Below are 15,453 nucleotides of genomic sequence, written 5' to 3' on the forward strand. Positions count from 1 at the left end.
TTTTTTCAGAGACTGCGGCGGCTCTGGCAAGAGAAAATCAGGTAAGATCATGTGTCTTTATTCCTGATTCTAATGCTAGTCTAAGGCCATCTATAAATATTTGTATTATTTTGGCACATGAAAACAAAAGTGGGAGATTTGTTTGCTCTGATGTGTGTATGAGAAGGTTTGAAAAGTGAATTTTGTTTTCGGGGAGTTTGACTGGAGATAGAGGGGCGGGACTCAGCTGAGCAGCGTAGGAGGAAGTGGGACAAGTATCAGAGAACAGCTGTGCGATTTGTGTGTGGAGCTTTTACACATGCTGTCTTGGAATACCCGCTTGCATTTCCGAATTATGTCATACAGTTGCGGTGTCCGTTCTGCTGCTATTGTAACAGTAAAATAACTCTGAGGCTGCTGGCCAGTCTGAGAGAAGGGGAATAAAATAAGATCCCAAACTAATTCCATGATGTGTTCCATCATGGTATTGAGGATTTACGCAACTGAAAATTCCAGATTTGCAAATGGAAACAGCTGATGGTAGCGTGTCACACGCTGAGGAGAAGTTTCTTCTGAACGTTTGAGCACGTTTGTTTGCTGTTTTTGTACTGATTGAGTTGTGATGCCTTCCTCACATTTGAAAATGTTCTGTTGAGGACTGTTGGCTTCCTCTGACAGTTGGATAATGATGACATCTTATCTCTGGCAGTGGAATGTCTGAGGCTTTTTTAAAGCCAGCTGAGGTTGAGATCTACTTGGGAAGCTATGCCCCTGTTCCTCCAGGGAACACCGTAGGATTCACCCTGAGGAAGTGGAGAAGGTTTCATGTAATGTTGAAAACACCAATACTCCGAAAAGTATTGACACGCGAACTCTATGTCCAGATATTACACTTTGCCATGGCATTGACGTATTGCTGTGTCTGCGATGCACTCTGCTTGTAGCACACTTGCAGCCTGAACTCCATGATGAATTCCGGCAGGTTAGTAACGGTCTACATCTTTTACCTTACTGGATTAAAGATTTAACTCATGTCAGCTGTTATTGTTGTTAATGTTGGTTGTTTTGTTATTAAGTTAGCCACGGCTGGCACTTTTTAGCTGGTGACTCTGCGCCTGCATCTTCAATAGAAGTACCTGGTCAACCAGTGAGAGGTGGGCCTGCATCTGAACCTAAGAAATTACTCGAAGCTCTATCTACGTTTGATTCGATTACAATAGATGAAATGAAATTCTTATTGCCCTGTTTTATTTCTGTTATGATTATTCACTTTGTTATTTATGCGATGCAATTTTTCATGAAATTGGTATTGTTATTTTATAAAATTTGTTCAATAATAATAATAATTAATAATTTGACAATTTTCATTTTTGAGATCCAAAATTGTACTTTAATCTTTTTTCTGGATAAATTATTGACCAGACTGACTTAGACATATCTTCAGTTCAATAAAAAAAGTCAAACTAGAAATCCAGTGGGAACATTTTTATGATTCTTTGTGTAGTCACAGTGTAAAGTTGTGCTTGTGTAAGTAAGCGTGCATGTGCAATTGCAGCTGCCTCTTCCCGTCATGTGTTGTCATGAAATTTCCCCGGCCACGTGACTGAGGCCAGCAGGTCCTCGCATTTGCTGGCAATGTTGTTCATGAGCGTCAAAAACACTGAAAAAGATGTTGTGGCTATCGGAGTATCGTTACCGTGGTATCGATCCATCCATCACTGAAGTGCAGGCGTGAACAGTAAGCAAGTTCGAGGCCGTCAGCAGTCGGCACTGGTGAAAGATGAATGTTTCTCTTCTAAAGAGCGCAGCAGATAAAATAATGCGAGTCTGCGGTGAATTTGTGCTGCAGTTGCAACTTATGGTTTCCATAATTACATGGTACTGGTCCGTCAGCTGAGCCCCTTCCCTAAACAGGGGTATAATTCCCCTCACCGCAGAGCTGCTAGAGGTTCAACAAGGCTTCCTGTTTACCTGCCACGATGAAGAATGCGCTGGTTTCAAATGAAATCCCACCGATTGATCACAATCAGAGTTGATGAAACACGCCTGCTTCCATCTTTAATCTCAGACATGATGAGTGTGATGTCATCGTTTTATCGCAAATATCTCATGTCGCTGTCTTACTCACATCCTAATCACTGCTCATCTTCAGGATCAGACCTGAGGTTTTTGGAATTGAGATAAAGGCTGCATAATTATGGAGCCTCAGTAAAGTGCTCTTCACTCTTCGTCTTTTTTTATCTTATCTCATCAGCCTTGCATGAATAGTTTCTTCTAGTGGTCTCAGTCAGTGTTTAATGTGGAGCACTTTGTCCAAAACCCAGAACCAAACCCATAAACTTAAATTAAAATTAAAGTATGATTTTAGTACAGACACAATAAAATCATTTGGCAGATGAGAAATACACTGTTTTAATTTTATTACTTGCTTTAAATTGACAAAATGCTTCTCAAATCATTATGTCTCTGTGATACATAGACAAAAAACATGTTGTATTTGTCATATGTGGACCATTACATGTAGAAACATGAATATATTTTTGTCATATGTAATATATGCAATATATTTGAAATGCATTTCCAAATTAAAAATAATCGCTGTTTTAGTTATTCTTATAATAATAATAATAATAATAATAATAATAATAATATAATAATAAGAAGAACAAGTAAATATAAATGAAATGAGAAATAAATAGGTTTTGCCTATTGTTTATCACAAGTTGTTGTACAAGTAAAAACCCTTGCAGAAAATTTGTTTTTGTAAAAAAAATATTGACAGTCAGCCAGATATCATTGGTTTAAAAATATCCCAAAAGTCGGGAAATAAAAAGATTAATACAATAAAATAAAATAAATTTATAAAAAATAAATTACATAACTTAATTAAATACATTAAAAGTAACCACTACAGTGCGCACTGAAAACAAGCATTTTCAATTGTGGGTAGAGTTACGTTGGTGACTCCTGGTCTGAGTAATTTAGAAATTTAGTTCACACCTCTATTATCTACTGTAGCAGCTTCAACTGTTGCAGTGCATTTGGGACTTGTCATTAGTGGTGCCTTGTTTTGTCCAAGTGGTCAGTTATTAGCTGGCAACTAATATTGTTTAATTGAGTTTATTTTCATTTGTACAGTTTTCCATGACCTCTATTAACTGTAGTATATATCTAAAAATGTTCATGCAACATGAGTGAGGTGTGAAACGTTTACACGAGACCTAGGCAAATCAAGTCAGGAAATTGAATGTGGCCCATATTAAGCTCCACATTCTGGTTTGTTTCAGTAACTAGTATTTATAATAGTGAGGGAGAAATGGTTTTGATGATCACCAACATTGATCTGTGGTGTTATGTGTCTGTTGGTTAAAGATGTTCAGCGTCTAATGTGGATTTAGGGAAGTGTGATGTGCAGGGGGAGTGAGTAGGAGTGAAAAGAAACTCAGTGCTCGGGGGTGTAGTCATGTGAAAAGCAGATGAAGTGGAGAGAAGGTCTACGTGGCAAGTGGAAACCATTTCAGTGTTCAACATGGACTGGGGGAGTGTGTTTATATGTGCTGCCTTGCTGTCTTTATTTGAGCTGCAGGTCTCCAGAGACCTATAGGGTGTGTGTGTGTGTCTGTGTGCATACATGAGGTGATGTCTTTGTGGGTGTTTACACACTCCATGTGGGCTCGTATGTGTGTGTCTCAGGGCGCAGAGGGGTTAACCAGTACACGGATTAGTCGAAGAGGTCTGTGTGTTTGTTTGTGTTTGCAGATGGATACGATTTTAAATTGGCGGAGGAAATCATTAAGGCAAATGAGGACTGTGAAATGACTTCAACAACAAAAGACTGTTTTAGCGGTTTCAATGAACACTCATTGACTGTTGGGGCTTTTCCGATAGACTCCTACACAGAGCTGAGGCTCACAGTAGCGGACCGATTGATTTTGTGGTTATAGAACACCAGGAATCATTTGAAACTTATTTCCTTGTTTACTGCAAAAGTGGCGTTTTGTGCCCACGGAAACTGTGGCTCTGACTTGACTGTATAGAGACTCTCATGTACCATATATGGACCAGCATAAGGATAAATCTCCCTGACCTCACTGTGCTATTGACAGACCACATCATCAACTACCATTGTCCAAGTACAAGTGGTGATATTCCAGTCGCTCTTGTGACCACGCTTCTAAAGGAGAAGTCTCGCAAAACAGCGATGCTTTTAACAATTTGTGTGTCAGACCATATGGCCTGGCCCTCACTCCTGACTTGAGATCATGAATCATCGCAGCCCATAAGTGGGAGACCAGTTTGGAGTCTTTCCTTCTTATTTGATGCTGGAGTCTGGACATGCTCTGCATACAATGTATTAGCAGGTGGTCCAAACATTTTGCTTTTCCTCACCAAGAAAAGGTGAAATACACTTTTGTTTTTCAAAATCTAACACGTCTGAGTCACAGGCTGAATGTCATATACTGTATATTTGCCAGAATCTACACATCACATTAAACATCAGGGTGAAGGTGCTCCAGTCACGACTGAACTCTTAGCTCTTGTACTTCTATTCTGATGTTTTTGAAACTGAAATTTACCATTCCATCAAGGCAAACTCATTGAGGCTCTCTCACTATGGGTGTTTTGGTGATGACATCACATTGTACAATGTACAGGGGTTGGACAAAACAATGGAAGCACCTTAAAGCTAAAAAAGCTTTAAGGTGCTTCCATGATTTTGTCCAACCCCTGTATATTGGTCTACCTGCAGCACTGACAAGTATTCCTTGTCTAAGAAGCTTCATGTGTGACTAATCTGCATTATTTGCATTGCTTAATTATTTTTGAATAATTATTATTTATTCCCTATTATTTATGTCCCTGGTCTAATGTTTATTACTTGCACTTTTTTTGTTTTCTTCTTTGTGGTCACCTTTGACTACGTGCATCTGGATTCCCACTCTCCAGTTCTGTTTTTTAGAAGTTCAGTGTTGATGTACTTTAAATGTATTGATTTACTTAATGTAGTTATCGGGTTCTATCGGGCCATGTAAAATAACTTGGTAGGTCAGATTGACTTGTGTTTGACAAGTGACCTCCACAGCCTTCTAAATAGCAGGCTTTCTGAATTCTGCACACTGTTATTGATTTTGTTTTGTTTTTTTTTCGGGGGAGGTGGGTGGTGCGAGACCCAGCTAAAGACTGGGTACATCCTATTATGGTCACATGCATACTCACTCGTTTATGCTTCAAATGTGCTGTTGTTTTGCCGTTCAAACATTGAAACTAGGAAGTCACAACCATCTGTTGGATCCACTTTCCATGTGTTTTTGTGCTGCATTCCTGTGTACGCTTAAAAAACGATATATTTAAAATCCAAATCCAAAAATTCATATCACTTGCTGAAATGTACAGGGTTGTGCATTTTGCACATTTAAAAAGAAAAAATAATGACAGGACGATGGTCAAAACAATGTAGCCAATGACGTAGGCAATGATTGACAGTGAAATTAATCTGCCTGCGTCCTTTTTATTGTCTTATTCAGTAAATGGAAGGACATTTTTATGTTGTTTATTCCCTCCGCCCCATCTGTCTCAAAATCGCTGCAGTCTAATCAGTTAAATACTTTAAGAAAACCAGATTTCCTCATTAGATAAATAATGTGTCCAACTTTAAGATTGTGACAAGATATGAGCAGACGTATAGCATTTGTTTGTGGTCTTCTTGGCCTCCCCCAGGCCCACATACTGATTCACTGACATGAATACATCTGTACTACATTCTGCACCAGTATCTTCCAGGGCAGTTCCAGCTGCACATCTGCTGTCCATGAGCCAAAGAAATGCTCGATTCTTGCCAAAGCTTAACCCAATTCAGAGCCAGTGCTTCAAATTATGGCACCAAAACTCCATCCAGTGAACTTTCAAGCGAGAAAAAACACCCCCTGTCCACTTTAATAAATCTGTCATTAACAAATCCCCCACATAAGCATACATATTTGACCCTCTGTTTCCTCCTCTTGTGATGAATCATTGCAAAGTTCTCAACTGTCATCATCGTTGGATGGAACCGACGAAGGCTGGGAGAGGACGGGGTGTGGTGAAGGGGGGCGTTGGATTCAGTCGGGACACTTGGGAATATGAGGGAGGGAGAAGGAAGCACATGTATAAATCCAACTGCAGAGAGACATAAACACAAAGTGTCTAATAAGTACTGGAAGCCAGGGACTAAATGCTTTTCTTCACTGCTCTCATAATGTGTTACATCTCTACTCTGTTTACTTCTATGTCAACCATATAACTTCACACAAATACTGTACTGTAAATCCTCACACACTGTGCAGCCATGCTATGTAGTGACTCATCGCTGCCTCATAAAGTTTTACGTATGAACTTAGAATTGAACTCTTCTGTCATGGCTGATTTGACGTTATGTTGAAACTCATCGACCGTACTGGAGTTGCATTTAATTCTGTTAAAGCTCCTGCTTCATCTTGAAAGGTCGATTGGTCCTGATGACGCACAACGCATACAGCTAGCTGGAGAAGAGACTCAATTATCTGAGATGAGAGCTAAACTTTTATTATTATTATTTTACATTTATGCCGTGCTTTTTTAACTGCGAGGTTGATAAGTATTTTTATTATTATTATTGGTCACATAAAATGTATAGTAAGGAAATATGCTTGGAATACAGTGAGTCTATTGTGTTATTGAAATAACTACTTCTTTATGATGTCATATGCAGTTAAATAATTATGCATATTAATCAGCATGTTGATATACAGTATCTGTGTACATGGAGAACTACTCTACTACGGGTTATGATGAATGGAGTAAGCGTTGCTTTGGTCCAGGTTGATGTAAAACGGTGTAATACACATGCCAGGCCTGTGGATGGTGTGATGATGTTCTAGCAACCAACGAAAAGAAGTCATAGTGCATGCTTAAGCTAGAAGCTTGAGTATCATGCTTATGGGAACATCCGTTTTTATGCTACCATTTTCAACAGACATTATTAATGGCAAGATTGAAGAAATTGAAAAAATAAATCAAGAAGCTAAATAGACAATGAGAAAACTCTTTCTATTAGGGCTACTTGAATAGCTTTAGCTGTGAACACAAAAGACTATGATAAATAATGTCATGATAATAAACACGTATGTCAGAAATGATTTACTGCTAGACAGTTCAAGTATCACTCCACTTTTTTACACTTTTCACTCTTACCTCATGAGGGATGATCATACACAGCCATTGGCCCCCGAGCCACACGTTTTCCCACGTCTGTCTTCTTCTCCTAGACAATGTGGAGAATTAAAAAAATACACCTCTGACAAAAGCTCGGGTCTCAGGAGGTGAAGCTAACAAGCTCCGGGAGAGTTGATTATTCACCAAATCTCTGACAGAGATTGTCAAAAATAACACAAAGAACGTTTTCAGCAATAAATTCTTTACAGGTCTGTTGGGTTTTAAAACGATTAGCCTTTATAGAAAGCTGTTTTGTTTCTCCATATTGTTTCATATCTGGTTGCAGTTGGCCAGAATTGCTGCTGCTTGATGCCAGATTGGCAGTCAGAGAGAACACATCACTTATGTTTTTGGCCTTTAAAACTTACTCCTTTTTCACAAAGAAAAATCTGATTGCATCAGTGTCACTGACAAGGTCTTGTCCAGCTGCGTCTTGACTGTGTTTGAATACAGTGGTGTCTATTCTCTTGTGGCTTGAGTGCTCCTCCTAAAATCTTCTCATCATTGAGCCACCGTTTTAAAGTTCCTTTTATACTCAACACTTTTTTTTTACCGTAACATAAAACGAACTACAACCCCATCCTGACCAGAGAGATAAAAAGCTTTCATGGACTCATGGTCAAAAAATTTCTGTCCTGCTACTGCTCCTGTTTTCACTTAACTTAAAATGTTTTTATCATTTGCTTAGTAAAGTAACTCTTTATTGATCAAGTCCATCCATTATGAGTACAAATATCAAATAAATCCAAGCAATATTTGCTCAAATAAACGTAGGGATTTTGATTTAAAACACAGTCTGACTGCGATAATCCAGTCTCAGACGTTTTGGCTGTGAGTTCACCTCTGTGATTTGTAATATTTTTGCCATTTTAAATCCATTGAGAGAACAGTGAATCTCCAATCAGGAAGACTGTTGCAGGAGCCATAATATTTTACACAGTAGTGTTTTTAACTCTTAAGTCTTAACTCAGTTTAGTCAAGTTTATGTGCCACATTATAACAGTGTCATTACAATTTTGAAAAAGTGAAGTTTACTCCTTTAGTAGAAAATAAGAGTAGAATAGTTTTAAGGAAATGCATTTCTTTAATGTTGGAGTTGACAACTAAGGTAATATAATTATGATAATTTAAAGGTCTTATTGTGATAGAATGGGGGGGGAAAAAAAACAAAAATTAAAGATACAAAGGAAATCAGTTTGTCATGTTGTGATGTTATACTTGTGAATGTATTTATGAAATGTATGCATAAATATTCTAAATAAAGTATTAAATACCAGATCATGTATGGAATACATGTTATTAGGAATATATGAATTTTATTAACTTAAATCAATTTTCTGATCATTCTAAACAGAAGAATAAATTAATATTGGGGATATATTTTTAGGGCTGCACTGATACCATTTTTTCCCAAAAGGAGTAGAATTTGGAGTCCTGACCAATACACATAAAATTACTTTGAGATTTTTATTTTTCAATGTATATCATTATTTGAACCACATTCCTCATTATCTTTTTCTTCTACATGTGTGACTGTCACAAGTTTCACTGGCAGAACAAACACAATATTTACAAAATTGCCCTTCAAAAACTGCCATAAAGTGGTATCAGTTTCGTGGTCTCAAATATGTGTCTTAAAAAATGTTATATGTATATTAAAAATACAATTCTTCAAAATGTTGAAGCATTATAATACCAGCCCACATATTTCCCACAAATATAATCCACTGCCATGTGCTGTGAAAAGCTGCTCAGGTAGCAATTCTGATTTTTGTTTTGTCTAATGGTAGGTGGATCTTAGGACCTCATGTCGACAATAGGAAAGTGCTCTGTTTTTATCATTTTATCATTCTAGGTATTATTGAGTTATGTTTTTATGTAGTTAAATGACCATCCACCTTTTATAATTTTCATTATGATATTCCTCAGCCGTATTAAATGCACAAGCAAAATGTTAAATAACCTATTCAACATCTCAGCAGTATCCACACTCGCATTTGGATCAGCTTCTTCAGTCAAAGGTCCGTGTTTACATGCAACCATCTGTTAGCAGCAGTGAGCTGTAGTGAAAGCTGCTGCTGACGTCTGGAGTCCAGATCAGGCTTCAATTTATTCCACAACTGCTCTGAATTTTAGAATTTATCTTGATAAGGCTTCATGAAAACTCTTGCCAAACAACATGGATGGAACATCTGAAGGTTTATTTATGATGTCCTGAACTTAATAAGGATGAAATTATGATGAGGAGAAGAGAAGAATTTATGATTAATAAGTCAAAGAATGCGCCTCATCAAAGTTTAATGATTGTCCACTCAACTCAGTCACGTTGTGTTTCTTCATAGCAACACTTAAATAGATTCAGTTTGATCGTAAAGGTTTCCAGAACAATCTGAACTTTAAAACAGTTAAATAAACAGTATTGTCTAGCGTTTGTGTGTTTACACTTCATATCAAGCGTCTTCCTGTGTGAATACAAACCTGTTGGTGAAAGCAAAGTCAAACTGTGACAAACTAAGTCACTGCTGGAACGTGAACGGTTAACTGTGTGAAAGGCTTTCTATTCGCTGAGCTGCACACTGGAGTCAGAGCTCTAGTGTTTCATGTCGACGCAGGGCCATGCCTCTGAGCACAACTCCAGCCCCTTCATCTGGTTCTATTTAAGACCTCTGGTGCCGACTTATGATTGGTGTACACAACCCCCTACTCTTCCTCCAGCCCCAGCTGAGGAGAAGGAGGCTTTTTAGCAGATGGTTTATTTTCCAAAGGAAACCATTTCTTTCTCCCACTCTACTGTCCTTAGCTCACTTTTCTGTCACTTCTACTGCTCTTTTTGAAGCGTCTGTGCCTGTCTTTGCTCGATTTTACCAGCCCGTGAGGATGAGGTCGGCTCTGTGAGACAGAATGGAAGTTTGCTGTTGAGCAAGGATCTTTGTCTAGCATCTCTCTCGCCCTCGGTGCCGGGCTGGAGGGAGATGCATCTCTATGGCCAGGCTCTTGGGAAGATGCACTGAACACCGTGAACATTGTGATTGGCTGAGCTCTGCAAAAACATTGGCCTATGGCACAGCGAGCGCCCGGCAGCCGCTCCCGAGGACCTATGGCTGGCAGCTGGCTGACGGCGTGTTTCTTCCCTTCAACCCCAGGATTGGACTCCTCGGACCCAATGCTTCTGGAGCAATACGTGGTGGTGGCAAATTATGAGAAACAGGAGCCAGCCGAGATCAGCCTGCAAGCGGGCGAGGTGGTCGACGTCATCGAGAAGAGCGAGAGCGGTGAGTCTTCAAAACAAAAGCACCATTACTGACTATTCTGATGATGCCATCCCCTTATCTCACCTTCTTTGTCCGCGCTTCCTTTGAGCCCCATCTGGAGGCTGAGTTTGGCCTGCAGTCACCCCTGTTTTTCCCAGTGTTGGTTTAGGCCAACGGCCAGAATGTTGCCTCTAGCTGGAGGAATGTCTTCCAGACTCGTATTAATTATTCCACCTCACATCAACGGAAAGCCAGCAAGTTTGCTGGATCCGCAAATGCCATCTGCTGAGTTAGTCAGCTGTTCACCTTCTAGGAAAATTTACTGGATAGCACTGTCGTCATGTTTTAGGCTAAGTATCTTACCTGCTTACAGTGAGCTGCAGTCTCCAATTGAGTGATGGGAACCTGCTTGAAAACATCCAGTCTAGTGTGCATGTCTCTACCACCTTTTTCGCATAACTGCTTATCAGATTTGTGGCAAAACTTGATAATATCATGGTGCGCGCTCATGCATTGACAATGCGAGTCTGTATCACAACGCTGTAGCTACAAAACACTGCATGAATCATGAATCATTTATCCAGTTTTGTGAAGCTGACAATGTTTCCTTCTGAAGCTCTCATGAGTCCACTGTTGCGAGAGCTACAACTGTTGCAGTGCAACCTGGAATGTGGAGTTGGCATAAATGTGCTGGCTTTAATAAACAGAATGAATGCGAGACCTTGCTGGCAAGTTATAAATTCCCTGCTTTTTGAGTGACACTCCAAGGAACCCTTCCTTTACAACTTCAGCTCTCCATCTGTTTACTGGTAAGGACCATGACCTTACTGATCACCGTCGAAACGCCCTGTACTATTATATCCATTATCAATAAGTTATCAGTGGCGTTTACCCAGAAGCTAAGGTCAAAATTTGTTTTGTTTAACCACATCCTCAGGTGGCAGGTTCTATTCAGTATTTTACCATATTAAAAAATGTGAACGACCATAAGGGTTAAGGCGTGTAATTGGGTTTGACGTTCTGCTTTAATGGTGTGCTGAGACAGTAAAACATTAATGGGACTCATGTGTTCTCAAGTGCTAGAAGAGGAAATGTTGACCAGGGAGGCAGGTTGACTTGAGTTTCATGACCGGTGTGTGTGTGTGAAAGCGCCATGCCATTCTAGCCTTAAGGAAGAAGGTCTACAGGGCAGGACTACTTTGAAGTGTCACGTGTCCCACCTTCAGGTCCATGTATTTGTTTTCACTCGTGCTCCAGTAGGATTTCAACCCGATGGGGAGCCACAGCGAGACGGATATCCCAAAACCTTGAAGTCCTTTTATATACCAGTGCTTTTTCTTTTTTCTTCTCTTGTTGGAACCCCGATTCCATACTCCTAGTCTTGTGCTTTTAAGTAGAGGCCCCTTTACTTTCTTAGCATAATAGCTCGGTGTTGATGATCCATGGAGTATGTACATCCCAAGAGAATGACTGCTGGTTTTCAGTCTCCAGTAAAATAAGTCTGGTTACCTCCAAGGTTTCTCTCCTCTGACTGCTAGTGTGCGACTTAAAGGTCGCCTCTTTGTCTACAATTTAATTAATAATTGAAAAAGAGTTGAATATTAGTTCATATCTGCACTCAATACATATGATTTCTGTATACGTTTCATTAACAAGTATAGTGCAAGAAAGCAGCTTTTCAGTCAACAATTAAATCAATGAATAAAATACAATAAAGTTCATTAATATTTTGCCATCAGATAAATGTGGGACCTTCTTCTGGTACAACAAATTAATAATGAAAGTAATAAAAAATAATTAATTAAAAAAATATATATATATATTTTGCTAGCATGAAGTGCCTTCCTTACTGTAGCCATTAGTGTTGCTGCCAGGTTAGAATAAATTATACTAAAAATGGAAGTAAATATGCGTCAAACAATTGACAACTTGACTTTTTCGGCACAGTGCAATTGTTTTGATTTGAAACTCTTGACTGCTCCGCAACTCTCTATTCATATAACAATAATAATGATCATAAACATAAACATATGCAATCGGTAGAAGAAGGTGCTGTTTTCTGTTTGTTTTTATGCTGCTTTTTAAACAGTGGCTTCCATTAAAAGATCCATTACTGATATTAATCACCAATTTAATGAGAACTGAAGTCATAAAAGGTGCACTTTCTTTTATGATTCCATTAAGAAAAATGCTATGTTTGAAATGCCATGACCATAAAATCTGTACCTTATCTCTTCCCTGTTGACACAATACATTTGTGTGTGATATTTTTCTGATACTTTGAATCCATTTCAACAGAATGTCAATGGAAGTGAAGCCTCTGTAATGAAGGATGGTTATGTTGGACTGTCACGCTTTTAAAAATAGACCAGAACCCACTGCCAAAGTAGTTGGTATTGGATAGTTGTTTCTTGGGGGAATCACGGCTGCCAGTGTAACTTTTAAACAAAATGACTTATTCTTGTTGTCTGGTTGTGGGTTTAGTCAGAAGGATTCAATTTCTGCTGTTCAAGTGGCTTTAGGGATAAATAGTTAGTTTAGGTTATAAACCCTGGATGGTTGTACTGAGTGGAAAATAGCGTATTTTTTCAGTGTGGATGACTTTTATTTAGTCGAAGACAGGTCCAGCTGCTGAAGTTTTTACCCCCACAGACTGAGTTTGGTAGGTTTCCCCTTACCTTGGATTAGATAATATGTATATGCAGGCCACGGAATCTAGGTCAGACCTATAAGCAAGTTGAACTTTCCGTTTTTCCAGCTTGCTGACTCAAGCCAGCTCTGTTTTTCCACGGAAATGACTTGAAGACATAATTTATGTCAATGCCTTTCTCAGGTTCTTATACTATGGTTGGTTTTGAACCCTTAAGTTACAAATTGTGCTGTTACTCTCTATTATGTATATAAATTATGTATATAAAGCGAATGATATTCACTAGCCGCAATTGTGTCCAAAATATTGGTAAGATGAATCCTATTCTTGACTGGTTGTAATTGTCATTGGATGTTTTGAATTTGTCTGTTTAATGAGAGTTTGACAAGAGAGTATTGCTCCAAGCAGAACAAGGAGAGTGCTGGAGAAAATGGAAAAAGTGATTTCCTGCCAGAGCTAGTGGTTCAGAGGTTGGTTGGTTCAGTGTAATGGCTTAATGGATCCTGCAGGATGCCTCCTTTACGACGAGCCGAAGAGGTTTCAGACAAAAGCTATCAAGCATCTTATCTCCGCTTAAAGGTTTGATCTTTGCCCCTTAATTTAATGTCACTGGTGCTTGAAGGGTTGGAGGACTGATGCCGTCTGTGTCCCGTCTGGCAGAGTCAATCTCTCCCCTTGGACCTGTCAGTGCTCGGCATGTCTCCGGTCCAAGTCTGGCCATTATGAATTACATGCTAACGTTGAGCCGATGAAACCCCCTGGCATCGACCATGTACAGTGTGTCTTACATTGCACTTTTCCACCCACATCATTTAACCAGGGTGGAGTCGAGAAAGAACCTTAACAGTGTGTTCAAGTAATGTCTTGATGCCATGCTTTTAAAATCGACTTTTCATCCGTTGCATTTCAATAATGGATAGCACACTTATGCAAGACTGAAAACAACTCTTACTGCATTGAAAGCCCAGTGAATGACCCTTCTATTATTATATTGGATTCATATAATTATATATACGTCACTTGTTTATTTTCATTTATTGTTGCTATAAAATTGTCCCATTTTACAAGCTACATTTTCAGTATTAAGCTGTTATTCAACATTTATAGTTTTGGAAACCTATTAAAACAATGTAATATTACAATGCGATTAATCACGATTATTAACCTTAAATTAATCACACTCCTCCAAGTTTTTCTACTTCATGATGGAGTTACACCTCAAAAATGATGTCAGAAGATAAATTAAAATTTTGAGCTACTATATGTTATTTTCTAACTAAGTGCAGTGTTCAGGTGTTTCAGTGAGCCAGTAACTGCAGCGGTGAGCATGTAGCAAATATTTGTTTTCTTATATATTTAAGTATCACCTATAATATAGGTATTTTATTGAGAAGCCATTGTAACTATTGAGAACGCTGTATCTGCTCTGTGAGTGGGCTTTTGGGCGTCTGAAAAAACTTTCTCAGTAGGTGGCGCTCTCTTTCCAAGTGCCAAGTCAATGCTTAAGACTATAAAGCAGAGTGGGCGCTGAAAATGAGGACACTGTTTCATGAAGACTCATCAGCCCATCACTACTTTTAGGATTTTGAAATATGTGTATCCAATCCTGTGGACTGAATCTTTAATAAAGGCTGATCAAATTCAAAAAGACTTTTGGATGCTCTTCAAATTAATGTGACCAATATGTTGTTTGTGCAGTGTCATGATTGCATAATCTGTTAAAGGGTCACTTTGTTTGATTCCCTGAAGCAAACATTTGAAGCCTTCCTCATCTGTGAACTCCAAACTAGATTATTTCTGTATATAAGAATCGTGTGGTCGAAGTTAGCAATAACTAGACACCCCAAACACACACAGCGCTCCTTCAGCAGTGTATTCCTCAGTTACTCTTCTAAAGCCAAAAGTTCATTCAGACCCCTTTAACCTCATAACTCTGTTTGAAATTGTGGTATTTGCAGCTTCAGCACAATCGAGGGTTCTTGTATTAAGGATGAAAAACCCCATAACTCTTGTCCGTGGACCACTAATGTCATGATCCAGAAGCCTTGCCAAGTGTCAAATGTCTTTTTTTTCCAGTAGAGAGGTAGAAGACACAGATGGAAGACACATTATCCTCTCACAGTAATCCATGATCCTCTGCTCTTTTGTAAGCCCACGGTAGGAAGAATTATCGGCATCTCCAGTGTCTGAAGAATAGATGGTAAATCACCTCATGAAACTGAAAGGTGCCCTTTTTTCATTGAAAAAAAAGTGTGTGCTTTCATAAACTCAACAGGGACTGTGTCTCCAAATCAGTGGGAGCACAAACTGCGGGCTATAGTAGACCATAAGACGATCCTTTCA

General features: G+C 38.9%; 1 protein-coding gene across 3 annotated transcripts in view; it reads left to right on the forward strand.

Annotated features, from left to right (window-relative positions):
- The window catches only part of LOC128765381 (SH3 and PX domain-containing protein 2A-like), a 53,488-nt gene that overhangs the window by 17,357 nt on the left and 20,678 nt on the right, over nucleotides 1-15,453 (forward strand). For all 3 annotated transcript variants that reach the window (XM_053876089.1, XM_053876090.1, XM_053876091.1), the window contains 2 exons: nucleotides 10-41; nucleotides 10,353-10,481. In XM_053876089.1, coding sequence (XP_053732064.1) covers nucleotides 10-41; nucleotides 10,353-10,481 — 161 coding nt within the window. The remainder of the gene's footprint in view (nucleotides 1-9; nucleotides 42-10,352; nucleotides 10,482-15,453) is intronic.

Source organism: Synchiropus splendidus, chromosome 9 (genome assembly GCF_027744825.2).
Source record: "Synchiropus splendidus isolate RoL2022-P1 chromosome 9, RoL_Sspl_1.0, whole genome shotgun sequence".
NCBI classification, from domain to species: Eukaryota; Metazoa; Chordata; class Actinopteri; order Syngnathiformes; family Callionymidae; genus Synchiropus; species Synchiropus splendidus.